This window comes from Denticeps clupeoides, chromosome 16 (assembly GCF_900700375.1).
Source record: "Denticeps clupeoides chromosome 16, fDenClu1.1, whole genome shotgun sequence".
Taxonomy (NCBI): Eukaryota; Metazoa; Chordata; class Actinopteri; order Clupeiformes; family Denticipitidae; genus Denticeps; species Denticeps clupeoides.
In genome coordinates this window covers 7983304-8010726 of record NC_041722.1, presented here as the reverse complement: position 1 = coordinate 8010726, position 27423 = coordinate 7983304, and the positions used below count along the sequence as shown (strand labels likewise).

Sequence of the window (27423 nt, the reverse complement as noted above, 5' to 3'; positions counted from 1 at the left end):
AATTAACACCCTGGAGCTACTGCCACAGCACGAACACCCAGCTCATATTCTCCATTCTTCATCAACTTAATATTCATTGCATTTTTTTTTTTTTCGTTCCTTCCTTCATTCCTTTTTTTTTTCAGTGTACGTCATAGGGAGAAGAAAAATAAAGCCGACTGCTGGGGAATCGTAATGGAGGGAGTTGGCTCATTATGGAGTGATTAGCCAAAGACAAAACTGAGAGTGAAAACAAGCATTAAGACTTTAGTTAACATGCAAGAAGCTGCATGTCCGCAACTGGGGGAGAAAGGCAGCCACTGAGCTAAGCTACTCCGCTGGTTTATCCTAAGGGAGGGTAAACAGCAGAAGGTGTTTCCACTGCACTGGACGCCATTGTTGGGTGTGTAGCTCTTTAGGGGTACACCAACAGAATGAAAATGTGCCCAATGTATACACTGTGTTGTACTATGCTGCATACATACACTTAAACAAGATGTTTGGAGTTAAATACGTTTCTGAATACAATTTAATTAGGCGTCTATACTTTTTTTGTTTTACCAAGCCACGAATTGGGTTGAAAAAGTCATGTTCCTTTTTCTGCAGGCCCTGACAAATGCATTTCAAATGGCATTTGATACCTCACCCACAAAGCAGCAGTGAAGTGGAAGCGCTAATCACATTCTGCATCCCCGACTACCCCGGCATCTCAATATATACGCTCTTCCCAAGAACGATGCCGCCAGTCAACAAAGACCCGAGGGGAAACAATTACAGCTGTGCTCGGGAGAAGCATGGTGACCACGAGCATAACTTCATTTCCAGGCCAATTGCACTGCTGTCATGGACAGAGCTAATGCACACAAGTTGATGATGAGGGAGATTTAGGGAATATAAATGGGGGAGAGTGAAGGAAAAAAATGCATTTCTGGAAAACTCACTGACCTCATTTTTAAATGTCTTGAAGTAAACGTGTACACAAAGATTTAGGTCATGATCTCAGTGTTCATTAGAATGATGGGGTTAGGAAATCAAATATTGAAGTCTCAGTTGAAGAACCACCTCCTGCATTTTTTTTTTTACCACCAGCGTCCACTTGTTCACATTACCACAAACAGAACACAAATTTCTGGGTTACCAGAGCCATTGAGGCTTCCATGTGTCTCAAATGGAAGGTTGGAAGGTTTCTGTCATTGCATAGGGAAAACATGGACATATTTAACCTAGCTTCCACTTTCATAGATTTCCCTCTTGGTCTTTGTTAATTAGGAACCTGGTAATAAAACCTGCCTCTGCATGTCTAATAGAAAATCCTATTGTAGATTACCTACCGCAGCTGGCCGAGGCTCAGTCGGAATTAGCGTAATAAAAATCACAATTACCCATCTGTAGGACATGATCCCTGTGTGTCATTGTACAGAACAACACTCCATTTTGCTTTAGGCTGAGCGGTTATAACAGTGCTATGAGAAATAAATCGCTGAGGCCTTTTGTTTTCTTACCCCATTGTATGTGCTGAATAATTTATAGTTTCTAACACATTTATTCTTGTTGCTAGTAGCTTTTTTTTTTTTTCGCCCGTCGTTGACACCTGGCCAGAGAGCTGGAGCTATTGACATTCCAATTCCAGAAGACTGTGAATGTTAATCCCAGAGCTCAGGACTTCCTGGCCATTACCCGGACAATGCAGCCTAAGCCGTTAACATTTGAGGCACCTGGTCATTGTTTTTTACATATAAAACCATGGGTTTTACCAAAAATTCAACGTTGCTGCAACTGCCTGGGCTGCACACACCAGCTATTACTTTTTATAAATTGCACATATTGTTAAAATGCATCCCTCTGACAAAACACTGTAATTTTGGGCTTTATTTAATGACAGTTTTCTCTTGCAAGGACAGCAAGTCCTTGGCTAAAGTTGTTGTCTCAGAAGATTGTCTTTAAATTAGCTGTAAAAAGTCCCTTATCTACAGCAGGGGAGGTGACAGTCTGTGTTCTGAATGGGTCGTTGAGATGGGGGGGGGTCACGGCCAAGATTGGGACTTTACCCAGGAGGCCTTCGTGAACGGGGTACGGAGCATCAGCATGCCACCAAACAGATGTCTGAGAGTGGGTCCGGAAGGCGAGTCTGAGAATGTGGAACAAACCCCCAGCCTGGTCCCATGCACAGCTGCTGGGGATACAGTCAGCACATCTCTGCACAACACCTGTCTGTGTCTGACTGTGGGGCTTTCCAGAGGGGAACAAGATCTGAGACAAAGCATTCGTGTAACACAAATCAAACAACAAGGTCTGGCCCTTTTACATTTACATTTAAAGCTTTTATCAGACGCCCTTATCCAGAGCGACTTACAATCAGTAGTTACAGGGACAGTCCCCCCCTGGAGAGACTCAGGGTTAAGTGTCTTGCTCAGGGACACAATGGTAGTAAGTGGGGTTTGAACCTGTGACTTTGTGGTTACCCTCTAAGATGCTACCTCCAAGCTACTTTTATACAAATGTATTATTCTTGATTGATTTTCAGACATATTTATTATGTGTCAGAGGAAATAACCTTTCAGCAATCAATATCTGCAGCTCTCTAAAATCCCAAATCTATCAGTCTGCGCATACATTAAATTGCGTTATTACGTAAGTGCCGTAGAGGGTTTTTTCCATCCTCCATCTGTGAATTAATATGACTGTCGCATTCAGAATATTGAGAAGTTCCCCCACACTGTGTAAATAGCAGCCTTTGAAGCAGAGCGCAGCGTCTCGCCTCTGATGAGTTAAGAGGTTTGTAACAGTGCCGTCGTAACATTATCTGGCCGAGTGTGATGATGGCTATCTGCGCTGCAGCATTCCACAAAGAGGAGACGAAAATTCCCACAAATCCAGACCTGCCAGCACACCACGAATGAAAAGCATGGAGACGTAACTTGGAATGGCAATCGTTAATAATTAATGATCCAAAAATTTCACGTGTGTTCCTCAATAAAGTATTCGGCTCATTCCCCGCGTTCATTTATCTATGAGAACCGCCCGCAGCACTTGCTATGAATATGATTATTACAGTGTATGGCAAGAACGTGCTAAATTAATGTGCGTGCCAACAGCAATTTCCAAGGAACCCCGCGTGGTCCACATTATATGCACCCCCTTTTCTGAAATAAAAGCGGCGATTTATTTCTCTGTAATCAAAGGATAAAGTTATAGCAGTAAATCTAACCATTGTCATGCATGCATCATGTCATTTATATGATCATAATATTATGATGGTGGTCGTAAAATATCTTTATAGGCAAGTCTGTAAAACTAGTTTTTTTTTTTTCCCCAACCAGAATGAGAGAAGTAACAATATTTCAGAGACAGGAGCAACTGAGCAATTGATCGGTAGCTGCTCAGTGGCAGCCGAAATGACTTTACCACCAGAGAGGCGAACCCATGCTGCTGCATTATTGAATATATCCGGTGGACACCTATGGCATAATAACACCAGCATTTCTTTAGCCGCTGAAAAAGTGGAGCTGTTCTTCACATTTATGGCATTTGGCCGACGCCCTTATCCAGAGCAACTTCAGTAGTGGCAGGGACAGTCCCCCCGGAGACACTCAGGGTTAAGTGTCTTGCTCGGGACACAATGGTAGTAAGTGGGGTTTGAACCTGGGTCTTTGTTGTCCTCTGGTTCGTAGGCAGGTGTCTTACCCACTAGGCTCCTACATGCTTAAAACCTGTGTAAACAGAGCTAAACCTCCTGCTTGTGTGTGTGTTTGAGCGCGCAGGGTTAAAAAGGGAGAATAAGCGTGAGCGCTTTCCCTGACTGAGGTAGGAGTCGAGACTTGTCTGGACCTGGTCTTGGCAGCCGTGAATGAACAGCATTAAACCCCGAGCCACAAGCCCAGATCCGAGGGATCATCACGCCCTCGGCTCACGCTAGTTTTTAAGGGCCTGAGCGAACCATTTCCATGACAACCCAAGCTCAAAGACGACTCATTGTGAAGTGGGTAAATTCGGAATGTGATCGTTTTTGTTCCCAGGTAAGATTAATGAGGGCCGAGAAGGCGAGCGGCAGGAGACGATGGCCGCCTGATGCAGTTTACGCTTTCGCAATTGTTTTGAGTCATTTCCTATTGAATCAATGTGAGAGCATGCCTATGTCGTGTTGTGGCAGTGAATGCAAAAGACAAAATGCATGTACTGTTTGTTATTTTAAGGCGTGCCATCGTTGCAGATGGTTTAAACCACGAGTAAAACACCGCGCTGCCTTTAGATGTCCATTTGGGGGGAGCCGGACGAAGTGGCTCCTCCGCGGCCTCATCTAACTGATTAAGAGGTCGTTCCTGGCATGCTGTTGCCCTCCAGGCCATTTGTCACACACATGCACACACAGAGCCGCTAAGATCCCCGTCCCTGGGCCATCTGCAGTGACATTCCTTGCTGTAAATCAGGGCGTGGCGCAGCACTCTTGCCTTCCATTAAGGCCTTGTAGACCCCCCAAGGTCACCCCTATGAAGCCCTATGTAGGACCTTCAACCCTGGAGCCTGGCTCTCATGTCACCCGTCCATCCCCACACTTCAGATCAGAATTAGATCAACTAGCTGGATGTTTAAATGGCTGATTTCAAGAGAAAAAAAAGAAATGAGACGTCGCAGCGGACGTGTCAACGGCGGGCTCGGCTTTTAACTCCACGAGGATTTAAATTTGTCTTCGTGCCGCCGTAAAACATTGGAGGACGTCGACCCAGGCGCAGGTACCAAAGTGTCCTGTGAAGCCCCGAGATGCAAATGTGCTAAGTGGCGATCAATAATGGGGGACGCCGTGTGGGAGTGTCCCCACATCTGTTAAGTTGTTTTCCTAATGAGGTGCAAGAAGGCAATCTTTGCGGGCGCAAAAAGGACCTCGTTTGTCTTGTGAGAACGTAGTGCGTGCCACTGTATTTCGGTGTTCCACACTTAGTGTGTATAATAGGCACATTTGACCCGACCATGAAATAAGCATCCATCATGGAAGACAGCGTTCAGAGTGGGTGGACACCACCATTCAAAAGTAGCATTCAATTACAAATACAATAAATTGGACTTCCCATTAATGGGATAATAATACTTTTAGACAGTTGTGCATATAAGAGTAGGCCTGGCAGCAAACATTGTTTGTCTAAATTAAGCGAAATATGATTTGGCAGCAGCAATTTCTTGTTTATTCTTATTTACTGAGGCGACTTTGAAAAACCTTGCAGCAGTGAAGCCTGAACGCAGCGAAGTGTTTGGACAGGTCTGGCCAAGAAGTATATAATTTCATGCCGGCCATCGCCCCATCATGCCTGGCCGGCCTTCAGCAGCCGACACATGAGAACCTGATGTGATTTCCACTGACAAACTAGGTTAACGGGACAAACTTGCAGGAAATATTTCCTTCTCCATCGGCCGGAATTGTATTTACAGCGTGCAACTGTAAAAAAAAAAAAAAAAAAAAAAAGTTAAGACTGGTAATGCCATTAACTTAGGTGGCTGGAGTTAATTCCGAAAGGTGGCTGCTCTGCAGATCAGATCTACTTTCTCCCTGCGCCGAGATTTAACAGCCCGCTTACCGCCGGCGGGGGGGATGGGCCGGAGTGGAGTGGGGCACCGCGGGGTCACCGAAAGATGTGGGGCCCGCTTTCTAAAGCCGGAGAGAAAGAGAGGGGCGGGGGGAGCCGGGGAGAGCGGCCAAAATCCACATCCAGGCGCGCACGGCGGAGGAGGCGGAGGGGGCGTGGCCAGCCTCGGCCGCGGCGCGTCTGATTGGCCGAGAGCGGGCCTCTCTCTGGCGGGGAGGGGGCGGCTCCAATTACGCCGCTCGCCGTGCGCCAGTTTGTTTTTCCCCGAGCCCGCACTGGACATCGGTCGGACTTCTACTACTCCTCTTTTTCGTCTTCTTTTTTAAAAAAAAAAAATATATATATATATATAGTAATATATACGCGGCGTAAACGGAGCGGGAGACAAATAGAACAAAAAGCGCGCGCTCAGATGAGGTGAGTTTGCTTCAGTTTCGGGAATGTTTGGGAGAAATATTCCCGACGCGACTCTTCATCCCAGCGGCGAGTGAAGTGCAGAAATAGTCTCCTTCTGCTATGATCTATTTCTGTGCGCGGAGCGTCTGGGAGGCGGCAGCGTCGCGTTTTACGCGCGTTGTTTTTTTTTTATTCTCCGGATTTTATAAAGTTAATGTCCGTGTGAGTCGGGGCGGTGACGCCGAGCTTTGAAGATCTGGGAGCTCCGAGCCGGGCCCGAGGACGGCTGTCCGGGAGTACGACACGTTTCCTCGGGATTATTATTATCATTATTATTATTCTTCCACGGCTGGACAAAGACACGAGTGGATGGGAATTACGGCCTCGATCCTTTTTTCCCCCCACGTGGATTAACAGTATAGGAAATACTTTTTTGTTGTTGTGGTGGTTCGGATGACGGAGATCTGCTTTTGTCTCGGGTGTTTGTTGGGAGAACACCAGGTAGGCTCCGGTTTTATTGCTTTACGAATGAGGGGGGGGAGAAGAAAAGCGTCACACCCTCCCATTTAAATGGCCATTTTAATGCAGATGCAACAGTGAAAGGGCGAGAAACGGAGGGAAACTTATACAGACAATTATATTATATTACGCCCCGAGCGCGGAGTAGTCGGTGGCAAAATAGTACAGAATTTGTGCAATGTTCAACTTGTGCAATATCTGTACAATGTTCAAGCATGCAAGCACAACTTATTTGTCGTTTTATTTAAAAAAAAAACATTTCTAACAAAAATTATTCAATTTTTATGAACCCATCAGCGTCTCCTGGCCGCAGTCGGGGAGGTTAAGTCGCGCTGATCGGCCCGCGGTCGCGCATTAGCGACAGGATCGATGCGAGCGCCGAGCCCATTACCGGCCGCGACACTTCTGCTGTCGCCTGGCCCGGTCGTGTTTCTGGGCGGGGTGGTCCTGCGCCCATCGTCCAGTTTAATAAGACGCACTGTGTCCGGCTTATAGCCTCTAGTCCTTATTTACGGGCCTCGACTCGAGATTGTATGGGGGAAAGTCGTAACACGTGTAACATCCTGGTCTACTGAATGACAGATGCGTGATGCCGTGTCAGCAGAATGATTCACCTTGTGGCTGGGTCAGCAGCGAAAGGCTACCCCCGTCCTACGCCCGGATGGACAGAATGAATCTTTCCACGTTTGATGGTATTGATTTGAGTATTTCAGTATTGCAACGTATGGGGGTATTGATCTTTAAGTGCTTTCATCCGAATCGATGGGTAAAGCCCATGGTTTAATTCTGCGATACTACAGCATGGCGATTCTGAGCTGCTCGGAAAACGCATATTGTTCACTTTCATTAGAATCCACAATTCTAATAAATGTAAAACGTTTTTGTACCATAATAATAAAACAGCAATGCTTGACTGTTTTGTAGGGTGGAATTGTTGGACGATTTTGCAGATTGTAAGCAATGGATTTTAAATACATCGTTTCTAAATCAGATTTTTGGCCGCGTGTGTTCGTTTCTTCTTGATAAGCCACAATTTCGCCTACCAGCAACCCGGCCGCCGCAGCGTTCTAATTTCCCGTTGGCCTGTTAACATCACAGCTGGCGACTGAAGCGGCTCCCTTCCACACCAGCGAGCGCGCGTCCGGGACGGGGTAGCTCAGGTTAACCCTGGGCGCGGGGAGGGGAAGCCTCCATTGTCGCCGTCCGGCCTTCCAGGGCCCTGAGCCGCCATTGTTCCGCGCCACACCTGCAGCAGAGCGGTCTTTGTGGGGGAATTAAAGCTGAGCTACGGCTGACTTTGCCAGGCCTCTCCCGTTTCACCCTTCTCACGAAGGTAAGAGGGGTGGGGCAGCTTTTATTGGCACAGCCAGGATCCTCACCAGCAGCAACAGGCTCGGACTTCTCCGTCCTAATCCCCACGTCAACGTTTAAGGGCCGTGTCCTACTGTCACGGGAGCGTCACCGCAGAGACCAGCTCTATAAAAGGCCAGATTTGTACAAAATGGAGATATTGTCTGTCCAGTGTAAGCACCTTCCCCAAGATCTCTGCTTTTGGTTAGAACCCGTCTGGCGCGGTGAAACAAGATGTTTTTGTGGATGGAAGGACTGAAGGACACCTGTTTGCATTGTTCTCTGTTTTTTTTTTTATTGCTCCAATCTCATGTAAGACTTCACTGCAGGGCAGAATTTGTCTACGCAGGCGAACCTGCAAAAAAAAAAAAAAAAAAAAGCTACCAACAAAAAGCGAGCCAACGTCACCCCCCCGTTCCTGGTTTTTCAGAACGCACCATGAAACACGGCCAACAACATCAACAGAGCGAGTGCGTGGCTGTAGGACGCTGGGAAAAAACCCTGTAATAACAGGGTGAGCGAGGAGGGGGAGATGCTAAATGGTGATGTTTTGCGTGACTAGCGGCCCGCTCGTGTCCTGGGAGTCGCCGAGGTTCGTACACCGGAGGGCACGAATAAGAAACCGTGCGGAGACACTCAATGGAAAACATGTTGTGCTGGCCGTGGCCTGAAAAGTAATTTTAGATCGCTGAACTTTGCTTGTCCTCGTCTTTTGCTCGTCCTGTTTTGCATTAGGTTTCTCTGGCCGCGTACGGTGCTACGGGGGAGCATGGCCGGGGAACGACGTTGCACACGTGGCCGCCGTTCCTTTAACAATGTTGAGTGTATGCAGGATGTTCAGCGGTTTTAGATCCCGGATCACTGGTCGTGTGGAAATACTTTCGATCATGTTCTACCATCTTCTTTTGGTCGTATCGACCCATGTGACCTTTGAAATCCCCTTATTGCTGAAACGTTACAACCTTTAATTTCTCAATCAACCGAAGTAATTTAAGGGTGGAGGGGGGGGGGGGGGGGGGGGGGGGGGGGGGGTGGGGGGTCCACGTCTGGCTTTTTTTTTAATTGAAAGGCCGGCGTGCATCGGGCGGGGGCTAATCAGCCCTGTTTCCGTTTTTCCCCCCTTCGCTCGGATTATTGGCCATATTGGCAGTCGGAGCAGGTGTGCCTGCTGGATAATTGAAATGGCGTCGATACTGTGTGTGTGTGTGTGTGGGCGACGTCCCCCGTCCCCCTGTCCCTGCTCGCCACGTGTGGCTGGGTAATCCATCTCGCTGCCTGTGTTGTTGCCTCGATGTGAATACTTTATAAACGTGCATGCTCCATCCACATAAATTATTAGTTTGCCTGATAAATATTTGACCGGACAGCGTTATTATGCACGTACACGTCTTGCCCGTAAACGGCGTCACCCCAGGACGTGACCCCGGCTCGCGGCGTTTTGCCGGCGTGGACGCGTGAAGTGGCCGGCACGCTCAGCTCTGCACCTCTCCGGATAGTTCTGCCGCTCCCATTCTATTATTCTTTTTTTTTTAAATATAATATCTGTAATAAAGAGATCAACTTGACAGAAACAACAGAGAGCCCAGGGAAAGCTCATTTGTGGCCCTTTGTGCCAAACGGCGTGGGCTTAGTCTAATACTCCGGCTGTCTTTGAAGCACCCTGCCGCCCAATAATCTGACCATCCTGCGAGGAGCGGATGTAGCGGCGGCTGAAAGTCGCAGAACAGCGCAGCGTTATGGGAACTGTGGGATTTGTTACAGCTTTGGCCGATTGATAATACGAAAGCTGCCACAGTGCATTAAGCTGGTAGCACGTGACTTCACCTTTCTGGTGTTCTGTTTCTCTGTGTCGCAGGTAACATCGCCATTTCTGCCAAACAGGAGGGGTTCGCTTTCTGTGTCGACCATGGGTGGGAGAGCATTGCTTCCCATTACTCTGGTTCTGCTGGTAGCAACGGGACTCCAGGCTGTCAGTTTTCCTGAAGACAACATCCCCATGGACACCGTGGACTACCACTGTAAGTAGTCAAACAAATACAATAAAAAAAATTACTTGTCATTAGTGGACATCGATTTCCAGAAATAGTATTGTTTGCTTAAATTAATACCATTATATTATTATAAAGACATGCAAAGTAGATATCATATCTACTACCAGTCGTGATGAATATTGTTTTTTACAAATGAATTTCATAGTGAAGTGAATGTGAACACAGCATTTACACACATTTACAGCATTTATCAGACACCCTTATACAGAGCGACTTACCAGTAGTTACAGGGACAGTCCCCCCCTGGAGCAACATAGGGTTAAGTGCCCTGCTCAGGGACACAAAGGTAATAAGTGGGATTTGAACCTGGGTCTTCTGGTTCATGGGCGAGTGTGTTACCCACTAGGCCACTACCACCCTGGGTGGAACAGGAAAGTCAGCATGTGAAAAGCGCAGACGCAGCAATAGCAGTGTGCGTTGTAGCTTTAGTATTCCATTCCATTACTGGGGGATTTGGTGAATGCCATTAGACGTGACAGATATACAGTTAATCAATATCTCCCATCAATAGCATGGTCCGAGTAATCCCGACTAAAGCTGCATATCCCGTCCCCTCCTCAGATTCACGGCAGTACCCGGTGTTCAGGGGCCGCCCTTCAGGCAATGAATCTCAGCACAGGCTGGACTTCCAGCTGATGACCAAAATCCAAGACACGCTCTTCATCGCTGGCAGGTAAATCTTTAACTGTATTGGACCAGGGAATGTCTACAGTGTAATGTATCCGGGCGGTATTGATTTGAGGACTGAGGTGTGTCTGCCGCATCATTACTTTTTGGCGGCAATTGGTGCTCATTTTTCCCCTCTAAACCCAGCCCTTCATTTCTCTCTCAATAGAGACCAGGTGTATTTGGTCAGCCTTAGGGAATCATACAGGAATGAAATCATACCATACCGGGTAAGTCGCATCATTCAGTTTAATATACTGCTCATACATTTATTAACTGCAGTAATAACATCTCTATATTCATTTAAATAAACCTGTAAAATACATATAACATCCGTAAAATTGCAGAAATTAACATGGCGATCAGGACAAGCAGACAGAGAAACTTGTGCCATGAAGGGAAAGCACAGGGTAAGTCATGGCAATGCCTGATGTTTGAATATGTTCCGTGTTTCCGATCAGCACTCGTGGCTGAATCCCTTCTCTCTCTCTCATGCCATTTCAGGATGAGTGCCACAACTTCATCAAGGTGCTTGTCCCTAGAAACGACGACCTGGTGTTCATCTGCGGCACAAATGGTTTCAACCCAATGTGCCGATATTACAGGGTAAGCGGCCTGTTGCTCTGGAGAAGGTTTCCAGGTATATATTTTTTCCGCCTTGACAACGGACGTTGTGGACCTGACGTTATTCCCGTCTTCAAATTCAGCTGGACAACCTGGAATTTGATGGGGAAGAAATCAGCGGTCTGGCCCGGTGCCCTTTCGATGCCAAGCAGACCAATGTTGCCCTCTTTGCCGGTATGAAAGACCACTCCAAATAATAAGGCAGAATGATTAATGGCTCTTTCAAGTCCTGGGGGGAATTAAAGGGCATCGTGAGTGCCAGGCCTCATCAGAGACATTAATCATCATCTTTTTTTCTTTTTTTTTTTTAATAAACCTAGTATTATGTGAAATAGCTACTGTCCATAACAACATGACTCCTGTCCAGATCAGTTAAAAAACAGAAACAGTTTTCCTGGTGTGTCTGGGTAATACAGGAGTGTAAATGGTCTCTTTTCAGACGGAAAGCTGTATTCTGCCACTGTGGCGGACTTCCTGGCAAGCGACGCAGTCATCTATCGGAGCATGGGCGATGGCTCTGCCCTCAGGACCATCAAATATGACTCCAAGTGGCTAAAAGGTAAGAGTGCACGTTCAAAACATCAACCCTGCAACGTCCTGGAAACACACGCACGTCACTGGCCACCCAGAGCAGAGGATAAAACATTCATGCTGAGTGGCCGCGATGCGGTTAGCTTAAGCTTTTGCTTTGGTCCTATGCTTTCAAACATTGCATACAATAACTAGGGCTTTTTTCTTTTGCTTCATAAAGCAAACTCGCAGTTGCGGCAGTCCTGTCCACCAATCTGGGTCAAAACTGAGACACTTTGAGCATCAGTCGACGCTGCATCAAAAATTTAGCCGGGGTCATTGGTGACAACGTGCAAACTTTTTTTTTTTTTTCTCCCTTCCCTTCCAGAGCCACACTTCCTACATGCGGTGGAATATGGGAACTACGTGTACTTTTTCTTCAGAGAAATCGCCGCCGAGCACAACAACCTGGGAAAGGTACATGTATACAACGTGGTCTTTTTCAACGGGAATGTTCTCAGGAGCGTCCTCGCCAAGATTTATTTTGTACCATATTAGCCACAGCGAGTGTACGGATCTACCGATTGTTCCCCCGAGGTGCCAAGCGAGCACTTAACCCCCCTGGAGCCGGGTTTACATTTACCAATATCGTACATCATTCAGCCGGGCTTTAAAGTGCCCTCCCTTCACCGCCAGGTTTAATAAATATTTCACCGCCCCTAATGCCCAGGATGACACCTGCGCTCTGGTGGAGATTTGCCCTGGTAAATTATTAAGCTCGTAACACTCGGCTGATTTCGAGCCCGCAAGCCCGTTAGTCGAACGCGTTCCCCTATTAGCAAGCGAACGTGTTCTCAGTTCCAGATCTCGGAAAAGAATCCCCTTTTAAAAGCTCGGGCCGGACTGGAGCCGGTTCGTTGCCTCTGGGCAGAAGAAGCCCCTTTTCCCGCGTCCGCGATGGCCGCCGCGTGGGGCAGATGTATTATTCAGACGCTGGAAGTGTTTTCCCGATGCTGAATCTGAAGCCCTTTCTCCTCCAAGGCTGTGTATTCCCGGGTGGCACGCATATGCAAGAATGACGTCGGCGGCTCCCAGAGAGTGCTGGAAAAGCACTGGACCTCATTTGTCAAGGCTCGCTTGAACTGCTCGGTGCCGGGCGAGTCCTTCTTCTATTTCGACGTTCTCCAGTCCATCACAGACATCGTGGACGTCAACGGCGTCCCTTCTGTTGTGGGGGTGTTCACCACCCAGCTGAACAGGTAAGCGGCTCGGCCGTAACCCCATTTGTGGGGGCCGCGCGTCTTGGCTCACCGATGCCATTTCTCCCCCCCCCCCCCCTCCATACAAACAGCATTCCGGGCTCGGCGGTCTGCGCATTTACAATGGCAGACATCGAGAAGGTCTTCAGGGGGAGATTCAAGGAGCAGAAAACGCCCGATTCAGTGTGGACTCCTTTTCCTGAGGAGAAGTTGCCTAAGCCCAGGTGGGTTGTCCAAAGACCATACGAATACTATCCTCGTCTCCTCCAGGCTCACAACGTTCCTCCTTTTCTCTCACCTTCCAGGCCTGGCTGCTGTGCAGGACATGGTCCCGCAGAGGCGCTCAAGTCCTCAATCGAGTTCCCAGACGAAACTCTCCAGTTCATCAAGTCCCATCCCCTCATGGATGCAGCAGTGCCTTCCATTGGAGATGAACCCTGGTTCACCAAGACCCGAGTGAGGTCGGCACCCTTGTCGAGGCTTTGCTCCGAATCAGGGCGCATACATTTATATTTCACATTAAATATGCGTTTTCTGCAGGTACAGGCTGACAGCTTTAGCAGTTGACAACTCAGCAGGACCCCACAAGAACTACACCGTTGTCTTCATCGGCTCAGAAGCTGGGGTTGTCCTCAAGGTCCTTGCCAAGACGTCTCCGTTGTCCCTCAATGACAGCGTGCTGCTGGAGGAGATCGACGTCTTCAACCAGGCAAAGTATGATGGCCATTTTTTCCACACCTGATTAGTCAACCACTACATCGGCTTTAAAGGCAACGGAAACCCATCATTGTGCGCTAATTCTCGAATTCCTGCCAGGTGCTTATCGAGCAACGAGGATGACCGGCGGATTCTCTCGTTCCACCTGGACAAGGACTCTCACACACTCTATGTGGCTTTCTCCAGCTGCGTGGTCCGCATCCCACTGAGCCGCTGCGAGCGCCACAGCTCCTGTCAGAAGTAAGACTGGAGCCTCTGGGGCAAATTCTGCCACGATGAGCGCCGATGTTTAATGTTTAATGCGGCACAGCGGTAAATTTCCTGTTGGGTTAATCAGTTGTCATGTAATCCAGGTCTTGCATCGCTTCGCGGGACCCGTACTGCGGCTGGACGTCGTACGCTTCGTGCGAGAAGGTGCTTCCTGGCTCACAGTAAGTGTCCATGCGAGGCGTTGAGCGGCGATCAGCGGCGACTGAGAACATTCTCAACTCTCCCGTCTGTCTGTTACAGCGCAGGCTACGAACAAGACGTGGAATTCGGCAACACCGCACAACTCGGTGACTGTCACGGTGAGGCCATAACACGCCCCAGAAACACGCCCCATCCCCAGAAACCCCATCACCTCGCAGACATCACACTAGTAACCCGTCACACACCGTAATACACACCTTAACAACCACATTTTACTAATGGCACCCAACCGTACATAAGCACACGAGACAGTGCTGGCGCCAGGGACAACAGGCCGACCTGTGAGATGAGAGCTGATGCCCATTACAGAGATTTCTGTCTCTCATTCCTACTTTTTCACCTGTGTATACTGGGAGGAAGACCTTTTTCCCCTTATTATTTGACGATTACACGCCTATGGGCAGTATTTTCAGGCTAGCGTAAGGTCAAAGGCATTCTAGGGATTTACATAAATAAGTAGATCAAACAGGAAAGAAACAGAATCTTTAATGATGTTTGCTCATGTGACATTTTGAGTTATCGTTCTGAATTTGGGTCAATCATCAAGCTCCCGCTTTTTAAACTCTGTTGAACCTCATTAGATCGTGTACTGGGTGTCGGAATGAATTACACAAAAAGGCTAGCTGGTTAGTTTCTTTTCTTTCTGAGATACTGATGACCACCAAGCCGTTCTTTCTTGTTTTATGTATTTATATCAAGCCTGAGGATGCCCCTGACCTTGAACTTGCGAACAAGCGCCGTGCCTAGCACACGGTTCTATGCTAAGCGGCACGTTGAAAATACTGCCCATGGTGTCCAGGCCTGTTATTTTTGTCTTTTATCATTTAGATTATTTTTGTGCTGATTTCTTGTTCCTTTAATTCCTGTAGAATTTTTGGCTACTACATCTGTGCCAGATTACAAATCATATGGCGACCCAACTTCTGGTTAGTTTTTTTTCCTTTTACTCGATTGATTTTTATCCCCCCTGAGTTCAGCATAATCCAGCCCCTCTCTTCTCCTCCTCCGCTGCTGGCCTTTCATCTGTCTTGACACCCAGCTCTTCATCCTTCACCACCCCATCACCACATTCGCCCCGAGACACAAGACACCCAGCCCTCTGCGCTCCACCTGACTTACCAAGCCTTTTTTGTCACCTGGCTTCCCGTTTTCACTCTCTGCATGGATGCCACGCACCCTGCCTCATTACATTCTCTCTCCATCTTCAGATGAAAACTCTGATCCTTTTCCCCTTTCAAAATATATTGTGTCTGAGCTAAAGGAGCACGTTGCTAATTACAATTGGCTTTCAATACCAGTTGTCACTCAGCCACCGGAATAATTCCTCTTATTGAAGTAGTACAATTTAATAAAAGCACGTGTCTGTTTTAATGCAATGTATTAAATCTTGCTTTTTATAAAAGTGTACATTACTAACCAGGGAATCATGTGCCATACTTACTAATGCGTTGTTAACAGTTTGCTTTGCCCACTGTCTGATCCCGTTGTTAACAATTTGTTTGTCACCACAGACATGGAGTTGTCATCACCGTCAGTCACGCCAGTGGTTTCTGGCCCCATAGACTCACCCAAAATCATTGCCACACAGAAACCTGAACTTTTTGGTTCAAGGAAATCTGTGATCCCGGATGACCCAGCTCCTTCCCATTCTATTGACTCATTCCCAGGTGTCCCGGAGGGTAAGGCCTTAACAGGGAGCACTCTGTACCGCTGAATGGAATCCTGACTAATAGCTGCCATTACTGAGCCCCCGCTGACAGCGGGCCAGGGTCCCCGAGAGCTTGCAACTCTAGCCACATTGAATGGCTGAACCATGCACCACAATAGCCGGTCATGGAACATTTGCACCGCATATCGCTGTGCGCCAAAGAAAACCATGTGCGCCGTAGAGGCTTCATGTGAATTCAGTGACATTCCATAACTCACCACTTTACATAAAGCTTATCTACAGCACCTAAAGCAGCTATGCAGGACTTCCATCAGCTAATATGGCAGTTTCTTCCATCTATTTCTTATATGTTTCTATGATTTATGTACATTATGCTCTAACCTTTTTGTTCTGAATATCTTTCTTTTTTTTTTTGTACATAGAATTCTTCTTTGTTGTAATTTCTTTCTTTTTTCCTTTCGTTTAACCATATATTCTTTTGTTTCTTTGCTGCCATGGCATTACAACTCAGGACATTCTGATACCGCCAAGGGCCTTATTAACCCAACCTGTTTATTTCCTAGCATTACAATGCTGATGACTAACTCCTCCTGCGTCTGTGGTAACTAACAAATCCTTGAACTTTGAAATGCTGCTCAGTAGGGGGTGAACTTTACTTTTTTCCTTACTGAGTATAAAACCATAACTTGGAACAGGGAAAAACTCTTAACTAAAACAATCTACACTAAAAAGCATGTTTAAAATACAACTGGTCAAAACTAACATCTGCTCTGGTGAAGCACCTACACTCATCTTTTGGGGGGGGGAATTATATCGCTGTAAATATCATAAAATGTAATACAGACAATAAAATGGCAGTGTAAAATACCAAATAACCTGTTATGGTTTATTCCTGCAAAGGAATAAAGTTCGTGAATACAATTGGACAGAATTCTTTTGGGGGAGGGAAAGGTGGAGAATTCATGCATTTCAAGACCACCAAAAACTGACACGGGCTTGTGATGATTGCCAATATTCTGCCCCTGTGTTCTTATACCAAGTGCTGTTTTTTTTTTTTTTTTCAGGTGTGTGGGAGATTCAGTCAGGAGACTCCAACCAGATGGTCCACATGAACATTTTGATCACCTGCGTGTTTGCTGCTTTCCTGTTGGGAGCATTTATTGCTGGGATGGTGGTCTACTGTTACCGGGATGCCTTTTTACGGAAGCCAAGGAAGATCCACAAGGATGCCGAGTCTGCCCAGTCCTGCACTGACTCAATGGGCAGCTTTGCTAAACTTAATGGCCTTTTTGACAGCCCAGTTAAGGAATACCAGCACAATATTGACTCTCCAAAACTCTACACTAACCTGCTGAGCAATGGCAACGACATGCCTCCTACTGGGGACACAAAGACAATGATCCTCAGCAGTCAGCCTCCAGAGCTTGCAGCTCTTCCCACCCCAGAGTCGACTCCAGTCCTCCAGCAGAAGGGCCTGCAGCCTATAAAGAATCAGTGGGAGAGAGCCCATGGCAAACTGAACGGCTCCCATAAGGAAGCCCCTGCCAAAAGCAATCAGTACTTCCCCTCCAGCCCCCCGCCCCACTCTTCTGCTGGCAACGCGCACATTCCCAGTGCCGTCGTGCTCCCCAATGCCACTCACGAGCACCAGGGATCTTTCGCTGCGGACGTGCCTCATTCCGAGAAGATACAAAACACAGATGTTCCCGGTTCCAAGTCTGGCCGGAAGGAACACCGCCGCTCAGTCGATGCCCGCAACACGTTGAACGACCTCCTCAAGCACCTGAACGAGAACAGCGGCCCGCCCAAGGCCATCCTTGCGGACATGCCACAGAAGTCTAGGCAGCATTTGATGTTGGACCCCATGGTGAGTATGACTGAGATCCCGCCCAAAGTCCCCAGCCGGGAGGCGTCCCTGTACTCCCCCTCCTCCTCCCTGCCAAGGAACAGCCCCACAAAGAGGGTAGACGTGCCCACCACCCCCACCACACCCACGGGGCCAATGAACACTCTGGAGAGGCAGAGGGCGTACCACCGGAGCTCTTCGCAGAGGCATTCCATTTCATCCATGCCCAAAAACCTGCATTCTCCCAATGGAGTGCCTGTGTCGAGGCAGCCCAGCATGAACAGGGGTGGGTATATGCCCCCCACACCGCCGTCCAGGCTGGACTCGCATGGGATGCACATGGGCATGCATCTGCAGCCCTCGGTGTCCCGACAAAGCAGCTACAGTGGACATGGCTCATTGCCACGCACAGGACTTAAGAGGACACCTTCGTTAAAGCCGGACGTTCCCCCTAAACCCAATGGCTTTGTGCCACAGACTACGCAAATGAGGGTGGTGAACAAATACAGCTACTAAAAAAATAAAAATAAAGACAACCATTGACCCCATAATGTGGTTTGTTTTACTCCATAAATGGAAATTTGGGGTGAAGGAGAAGCCATGGGAGGGGCACCATAGTGTCCCCATGGTGAGCGCTTTGTACGCGTCCAGAACAAAAAAAGGAACACACAAGTGGCCAAAGACGCTACTTCAGGCACGTCCACCAGTTGTCATTTCTGCTTCACATGGTACAAAATTCAAGTGACAGGTGACAGGCTGCTGGAGAGCCTTGCATTTCAAGCCCTTTGGAGCCAGGAACGGGCAAGACTTCTGTGGTGCTCGTATGAAATGGGGGCCAGCTGGCAGAACCCAACCCCTTGGTGGCCCACCTCATGCAACAAGCTGTCCTGGCAGTTCGAGGTTCCTGACACATGAGAATACTTGAAGAATGGGTTTCATTTATTCATTGCCACCAAGCACTGTCTTCCCATTAAATGTGAACTTCTCAGAAAGTGAGAGACATAACGTATACAGCTGGAGAAAGATCAAAGTAAGCATAGGAGATACATGGGGTATGCAGGCATGTAGGAGGGAAAGAGAAAACTAATGTTTAATAGTGCACAGTATGTTCCCTCTGGGCTATGTAGACAGTACCCAGCACGTAGACAAAAGGATGCATTCAGTTCCTCGTGCAGCCAGTCGTCTGAAAACAAGACCTGCTCATTCATTTCATAAAAAAAAAAAATCCCATTAATATCAGACATGTCCGTACTTAAAACTACAGACTTTCATTTACAGAGCTCCTGTGTTTCTGTGATTTAATGTCCAGGGTGCCTACTTGGACAACAGATTTTTTTTTTTTTAACTCACTGGGAGAAATACTTAACACCTTGCTGCTATCATTTGGTTTTGTTTTGTTGTATTTGTAATTTGGACTCTTGTGTATTGGCTCTGTGGGTTTTTTTTTTTTTTATATATAACAGTTTCCTGTGTGAAGCCACCGAATGGTAGCTTCACTAATGCTGACAGAATGCAAAGTTGTGCATCATCACTGTGGGCCTTACATACACCGGAATTAAGGTGATATAAAATCTTGCTATCGTATTATGGGTCAATGTCACTGGTTTGGAGAATGCCAGGAAGTATACTGCATATGCAACAGAATTTTGTAGATCTGGCCTTAAACTGTTGAACCATTAAACTGGAAATGATACCAAGTTAGGACATGGTTGCCACAAACTTTGTCCTTTATAAATATTCCAATATTCACTAAATATGTAGGTATTTACTGCAGCTATGGTAATTACCATAAATTATTACAAATGGAAAAATGCATTATGAAAAAATGAATTGGCAAGAAACGTGCTGGACTATGTGAGATATTTGAGTTTTATTCGTGACGAGCTACAAAGTTGTCCTCACTGTGAACGCATGTCTGTCACTAGTGTTTGTCTCTTTGTGTTCTCAAGAAGCGAGAAACTGCATTGGTACTGGCTGTAAAGAGCCATTACTGTACTTATTAGACACAAACCATTTGTAGCTCTATACCAATTTAAGAATTATTGTACAATCACTGCAAACATCTACCAATGTGTCCTGAGGTGTCATGCCGGTAATGACAATGTTGTAAATATAACTATATATAAATGTTTATAATATTTTAGGCAAGTTTACCCAAATCTGTGCCTTATGCAATGAACAAAACAATTCTGAGCAGTGGTCAGATGGTTCTAAACATTTCATATCATTGAAGAAATTGAATTTCAGTATTGGAAAGCAGGGGAAAATGGATAAAGGTCTATGCTAAATCTACAAAATGCAGTTTTCTGGAGACAGGAGTCAAACATTCCATGTTAGCGTGCGGAAATCACAGGCAAGCGACCAGAAAAGCAGAAGTATGGTGCCATGCAGTGAATGTACTGTGACAGGTTCTATATACAAACTCTCGAAAAGGTTTAATCAACATGAGAACAATGGAACACTCGCAATGATGCGGGGTGAGGCAACAATTTCTCAGTGTTTTATTCTCCAGAGCAAACTGTATCATTTCAATATTTTTGCATTTCAGTATATTCAGAATGAGGTGTCAGTAGCCTGTATGAGCCCAAAGTTACCTTTTGTTTACAAGAAATGATTGTATTTCAATAATTGCCTGTCTGTTTGGTTGGATGTCATTGTCTGCTATTAATGAGGTTTTTGTACTAATTGAGAGCTGCACATGTTTTCCATCCTCAATGTTTTTTCATAATAAGCTGCCTTGTATATTGCAATATGAATCGGTTTTCTGTTGCAATCGAAGCCTTTACATTTCAGTCTGTGTGCAAAATAAACCATTTTTTTTCCAATTCTGTGCAAATTGGGCCGTCGGAATCCAAGCTGTATGTTCTACAGAGTATTTTAACGTGTAGATATATTGTAAAGTTGTACTGTGAATGTGTACATAATTACGTTCATTGTTTTAAGGTTTTTTTTTTTAACACGGCATGTATAGTTGAAATAAATATTACTGCACAGACCGATGAGCGTGTTGGAAGTGGACTGGTCACACGTCGCAGTCACGCCAAATCATTTCATTAGAGCTTTTTAAACGCATACTCGCAGAGCATGAATCACAGGAGAGGCATATGGTGGCCTGGCCATAAGGGCTATGTGAAGGATGGGGGCTATTTTTAGACCTCGTCTTTGTTTTGAAGTTTCAGGCCAGTCCAGATAGTGTTGGGAAAGTTTCCAGAGCCGTTTGTAGCCGTAGTGGCGAACATCTGGCTGCGCTCTGCAGCTGCTCCGAGGGCCGGCGTGCCGATTAAGATCGGGTATGTGAAAGTCGGCCATGATTCACCGAAACCTGCGGTAATTACACTGTCCACTGGAGAATGACATTTCTTCTGAACCGGCTCGGAGGCCTGTGAGCTTATCTGGGTTGATTCTCATGGTTTCCACTCCGCATGGGAACGTTTCTCACTGTTCCACATTTAAAATGTCATGTTCGTGAGCAGGCCGTTCATCAACAGGTCACGGCCGCCTCGGCGATGGCGGTGTAAACAGCCTGCATGGGAGTACGTTTTAAAGGTTATTCTAATTCTCTACGCGAGTTCCTTTTCCGGACTACGTTGTTACAAATGGTTTCGTCTCAAGCCACATATAGATGCTATATTGTTTATGCTGGTTGAACTGGTGCCATGTTTGATCAGGTTGCCTTTGTGTTGGCACAAGTGGCCCTTCGTTTGCATTTTCCAGCCTGCATTGAAAAATCGCACCCTAGGGTAAACCGGCCGTCACCCCTCCTCTTCTTGCACAATGGTGGCACATTCCCAATGCTTGTCACTGGCCTTCTGAAGGGACTAGGGAACGGGGACGTCTTGATTCAAAAGCAGGCTTCATCGACCACCTTCTTGCAGATAGCTGGATCAATACCAAGAGGCAGGCCAAACAAACCGAGAAGTGCATCCTCCATTCAAACGTTTGTCCTCGACTCGCTGCTTTTACTATGTTAATGTGTTTCAACCGCTGAATAGGGTGTTAAGAAGGGGGGGGGGGGCTGCATTCAAACAAACCTTCACCAGTTCAAGTAGAGTAAATGGATGCCAAGAAGCAGTGATATGAGCAGAAATAATGAAATTACCACTCTTCCGGCCAAAAAGAAGGGGCGGCGTCTTTGTCCAACGTAACCAGAAAGCTGCAGCTCCGTTCCTGAGAAAGTTTCGAAGGTTTCTGCGGTAGCAATTACGCTGGAAACTGAGGATCATGAAATTTGCTGCCCCCACCCCTCCCAGAGTATCTGGGCGGTGAAATATGCAATCGCCATTTGGGGAGCCACTTGTGGAAAGGTGGCTGAAGAGCACTTTGCCAAAATCCAAAGAGGCACCTTCACATGTTCAACAGTAGGAGTAAAGCAGCTTGATGTACATTTTGTCAATAACAGATTATATTGTAAACTCCGCTTACAACGATAATTACTCGCATGCACGCAGAGCGCAAATGTTGGAGGATTTTGAATGAAAACCAGATTAGTGGATGTTTTTTAGGGTGGTAGTAGCCTAGCGGGTAACACACTCGCCTATGAACCAGAAGACCCAGAAGACCCAGGTTCAAATCCCACTTACTACCATTGTGTCCCTGAGCAAGACCTTAAAATTTAACCCTAAGTTGCTCCAGGGGGGGCTGTCCCTGTAACTACTGATTGTAAGTCGCTCTGGATAAGGGCATCTGATACATGCTGTAAATGTAAATGTAGGGGCCGGCGCAACCGAGCTCAACGGAACCAATTCGAGGAAGTGATCGGAGCAGCGGAGCTTCGTTAACGTGGCAGGAAGAAATAAACGGGCCCGGGGAGTGCGGGAGACTCGGATTTATGTAAGCGTGTAAATTTAGCTCCCCTCGCCACACTGCCAACAGCACAAGCGCCGCACGTCCTCCAGAAAACCGGGTTTACCGTCGCGACCGACTCGTGTCAGTCACACGCCTCCATTTTCTCAACCAGACAAATGTCATGTTCACCTGAGTGCAGTAAAGCGCAAGTAAAGAAGAAGAGAAGCAACTTCTGAGGTGCATCTTCGCTTCACGATGAGTGGATTTGCCAGACTGAGGCTGCAAGGCACACGACCCTCTTCACAGTCGGGGTTTTTTTGCTCACGAACTTAAAACGTAATTAGAATTTCGCATCCAGTGAGTTTGACCTTGACAGGAACTGCCATGCGTTTTGACAGCTACACGCATTATATGCCCCAAAAAAAGGTTTTCTAAAGGGTGCCGTCAATCAGCGGAAAAATAATCTCAAGTTACCCTCGATGCACGTTCACGTTCTCACTTTCTTCATGCATTCGTGACAAGCTGTTGAGCTTGAGAAATAGCGGAGCTTTCGGAGGGCTCCTCCATTACTGCTGACGTAGCATCGAGCAACAAACAATTACCCTCCGCAGGGACTGACGGCAGAGGTGAAAAGACCCAATCTTTATTTTTAGCCGCCGTCTCTCTGCCTGTCGTCGCAGGTTTAGGTGCTTAGCTGTCAGTTCTCGTGAGAAGGCCCGCGCCGGCTTTGTAGCGGGCGAGGCATGCGTGCGGCGGCACGTACGGCCGTGACTCGGGGCCACCTGGGGCCACCCCAAGGCGGGGTGGGGCGCGGGAAAGCACCCAGGCCATTACACGCCAACCCACCTCGTCATTGGCCTCGCACGCAGCCGCTTTCTCTCGTTCTCGCCGTGCGGCGCTCGGCGGAGAGGAAAAAAAAGACAAGAAAAACCTCCGGCTTTCCTTAGGCAACGAAACGAGACAAATTGCTAAGTGCGCATCTGCTCGGGCAGGCCAATAAACACCAAATTACAGCGTGCGCTTCAGTAAGTCAAAGATGAGCAACAGGATCAAACGCTGGTTTTGTGGCGGCAAGAACACTCTTTGTCACGGGCGTTTTATTGGAGATGTTCACTTCATGTTTGTCCTTATTTAGCTTTGCCAGCCAGGAATATCCAACAGCAACTCAACTCTTTCATCAACCTGCTTTTTAATTCAGCAACGTCATTTATTGCTGGCAGTAAATGTGCAGCCATGAAGCCCATGCAGCGATAGCGCGCCGTCATTTGACAACAAGTGAGAAATAAAGGCCGTTTCAAACGTTAATATATATCGGTCAGGATTGGCTCCAGGCGAGGTTGCCAGCTGGGGTCAATACTGACAGCGTAACTCCGCCCCTTCTGCAGGGACGCCATTTTTCAGGGAAGCGCAGAGGCGGGAAACAAGGATTTATTAATAATAATAAATAAACACAAATAAGCGCGGCTCGGTGGGCGAAAAAACGGTGAAACGAAGGGGAGAACATAAACTTGCCCGCAGGCGTGTGGCGGTTGCCAGAACTCAAAAACACAAAACTGGTTGACAACAGAAACTCATGCACAGAGTCCACGAAAATGGCGTCCCTGCAGAGGGGGCGGAGTTACAGACTGGCAACCTCACCTGGAGCCAGTCCTGACAACACCACAATCTTCTGTGCATGTGATGAATTAATGGTCCTGGGTTTAAATAATCCAGAATGAGGAAGTAGCCTCAGTGAGAAGGCTCCTCCCATTTTATCTCAATTTATAAAAACATCATCCATGATGGTGTTCTGGTTGAAATAAATAATTACATGCCAAGAATGTGTAGTTAGTTCCTCTTCTTTGGAATAAAGATACCGAGCCAATGCGCTTAGATCCATTTCGAAAAAGTGACTTATATCACGTCAGGTTATGAAGGAACATAATTCTATATAATAATTCAGCTGTTTGTAATAGTGGTGACTGGATAAATACGTCGTAGATGCGTGTCTCCCCCCAAGCTCACCAACAGCCTCTGTTGAGTGAAGCCATGAGACTGATGGCGGGCGCGGCAGACAGAGGCGAACAGACAAAGGGCCCTGCTTACAGAGGCACTCGGCACTGATCGATGCGTAATGACTGCGCCGCGCTGGAGATGAGCTCCCCTCGCCGCGCCCGCCGGACAAACACTGTCCTTTCTGCTCGTGAAGGAGGAAGGCGGGCACCGACGGACCGCCACGCGGCAAGGAAAAGCCGCGTTCGCTCCCGCCCGGTGGAAAAACGAGCACGTCACGTCGAGTGTACGTGCTTCCATCTCATGACTTTTAGCGCTTGGGCTCCCACGCGGCGAAATGGTTTGCGGACGAGCCTGGCGACGGAGGGAGCGCTTCAAAAGACCGCGGTGGATCTGAACCCCAGCAGAAGTGACAGTGAGCGGCGCTGGGGGGTCGGGGGGGCGGGGGCAGGCTGAGATTGGGCTTATTAAAAGGCCGCCTGAGGAGAGCTCTTTCACTGGGGAGTCGGCGGGGGAGAGTTCAGCCTCTCGGGCCTTTGTGCCGAGCGGCCTTTCCTCTCCGAAGAGGCCCATCAACCCCTGCGAGAAGAAGAAATTAGAGCCATTCTTTCACAGACGGAGCATCCACTCTTAATCACAAGTCCTGTTAGCGTCTGATTGGCTGCGACATCAGGAAGGGTTTATATGGAGAGGACCAGCCAAGTTCCACGCCTGCCATACTCTGGGCCTCTTTATCATCCACCGAATCCTGGACAACGTCCAGCGGTGGTCCTCTCAAAGTCCAAGTGCATTACGGACAAATATTTACTGGCCCGGTGCTAATCAGATCATTATATTTCCGCGCTTTTCTTTCTGCACATCAAACAAAATGCAAATGATTTCTGATATCTAATACCAGCCCAGCAGAAATCCGAGCACGATGGTAAATATTTGCACGTTCAAATCTAATAACGATCGCAGATGGCTAAATGAGATAAATACGGCTTTGGGTTTGAGGGGATGGAACCTGGCATTTTACTGCACTGTAAGTCATTAAAGTGATCTTATCCCGGCTAATACGCGGAATAAAAAACCAATTCTGAAGACCGCAGAAGTGTTACGTAAACACTGCATCCAAACTAGAAACACACACACGGACAAAAACATCATACGGTCCATCATAGGGCATCACGAGATGAGGGGCTGGCCCGACTTTCACCCGGCCCTCATCACTGGGCCCTTTCATGCCTTGGATGAAGCAACACGAGAAATGCGAAGCATCTCCTGACCCCTCCAAGCTCCGCCTGCCCGGCCCTGCTATATCTGGCAGGACCTGGACTCGCTTGTCCTGTTCTGCCTGATTGCTGACGAAACGCTCGTTTCCGGACAGGGCGCGGAGCAGCGATTAACTGCCTGTCCGAATCTCCAATTGGACGTGCGATTCGGTGATGCCGCGTCTGCTACTGCGTGCAAACAAATCCACCCTAACCAGCAGCATGATTATTAAAGTGCTGGGGATTGGAACAGATCTTGAATTTCTTGCTGCGTGTTCACTGGTTTCTGTTTTTTGACTTTAATATGCAGGAAAAGATGACTGGAACAGACTAGCCTTCTCTCAATGTGTGCAGCACAGCACACGGTGACACAACGAAATGTGTCCTCTGCTTTTAACCATCACCCTTGGTGAGCAGTGGGCGGCCATGACAGGCGCCCGGGGATCAGTGTGTGGGGACGCTGCTTTGCTCAGTGGCACCTTGGCGGACCGGCAACCTTCTGATTATGGGGCCGCTTCCTTAACCGCTAGGCCCCCACTGCCCCAAAACCCATCTATTGGGTTTTAGTAATGCAAGTCACTGTTTTCATGAGCCAAGACTAAAACGACTGCTTTTATTCTGCAAAAACCGGCGAATGTAGAATGCAGGACGGCGGACGGTGTGATGAAACGTCAGGTCACTGCGCAGGGCTAGGCTGAAGCCCACCGGTGTCAGAAGGTCACGGATTTGAATAACGGGCCTTTGATCGCGGCAGGCCACGGGCCTACTTGAGCCCAGCGAGGTGGAAAGCCAGCAGGGGGGAGGGAGCGCAGAGAGCTGCCATGTGGACGAATTTACGACCCCTTCAGCCGGAGGGGATATAAATAACAGAATAGACGCACGGATCAAGACCAAGACAAAGAGCTGTGAAGAGATGTGATTGGAAGGGTAAATCGTACCAGGCCGGAGCCCGTCTTTTCAAAGACCGGACGTATAGGAGAGGAAAAATGGGGGTAAATGGGGGGTGCGATTTGCAGCTGCGGTAATCGGGGATGGGATTTCGGTAGAATTAGTAGGAGTTAGGAGCCGCGCTCCCGCACTGAATGGCTGCAAATTGAGAGGCGTGTATAATGGTTGCCTACATAAAGCAATTTGGAGGAGTTTGGCGTGCCGGTGGTTGCCTGCGAGCCCTGCGTGCTCGGACCTGTGGCTGCAGGACGGGTGGGAGGGAGCAGATTTCTCTATTTACCTGAATTGATCTCCTGTTCCGTGCAGCTTGACGCTGACCAGCTTGCGTTGGTCGGCATTGTTGTCGCCGTTTCACTTGATTTACCACGGTTGTATGGTGACGGGCCGAATCGTTCAGCTGCTCATAAACTAAATCTTTGACTCAGTGGGGGTCACTGGCTGTCTGTGTGTGTGTGTGTGTGTGTGTGTGTGTGTGTGTGAAATCCATTCTTTGGGCCTAAAACTCTTAGAAACCCAAATCCAAACAGAGGAATAAACACGGATGATAAACCCAAAGAAAGCAGACATGTCCCCACGCTTCCAAACATTTTATAAATTGGATTTTCATGTGTGTACACAAATGCTAGGCAAGTATCAGGTTGTCCTTGAGACAAGCTCATCTTTTCAGGCACCAGAAATGGTGCTACCTCAAGCCCAGACCCACATATCCATTTCTCTGCTGCAACAAAGGAGACCTTCTCTGTCCAACTACCCATGCCTCTTCATATGTAATGGCGGAACAATGCACACTATTATTTGCCTTCAAACAAAAC

At 47.6% G+C, this 27423-nt stretch overlaps 1 protein-coding gene across 8 annotated transcripts in view; it reads left to right on the top strand.

Moving 5' to 3' along the window:
- The window catches only part of sema6d (semaphorin 6D), a 61599-nt gene extending 41141 nt beyond the window's left edge, over nt 1–20458 (top strand). Inside the window, exons 1-19 of one of the 8 annotated variants that reach the window (XM_028956407.1) lie at nt 5837–5972; nt 9676–9838; nt 10433–10544; nt 10707–10767; nt 10885–10947; nt 11042–11143; nt 11245–11335; nt 11601–11720; nt 12060–12148; nt 12713–12930; nt 13023–13154; nt 13236–13391; nt 13471–13644; nt 13747–13887; nt 14001–14078; nt 14158–14216; nt 14988–15044; nt 15630–15797; nt 16852–20458. In XM_028956407.1, coding sequence (XP_028812240.1) covers nt 9727–9838; nt 10433–10544; nt 10707–10767; nt 10885–10947; nt 11042–11143; nt 11245–11335; nt 11601–11720; nt 12060–12148; nt 12713–12930; nt 13023–13154; nt 13236–13391; nt 13471–13644; nt 13747–13887; nt 14001–14078; nt 14158–14216; nt 14988–15044; nt 15630–15797; nt 16852–18149 — 3231 coding nt within the window. In that variant the 5' untranslated portion in view covers nt 5837–5972; nt 9676–9726 and the 3' untranslated portion in view covers nt 18150–20458. The other 7 variants (XM_028956408.1, XM_028956406.1, XM_028956409.1 and 4 more) reach the window with 7 other exon arrangements.
- Nucleotides 20459–27423: the final 6965 nt, after the last annotated feature.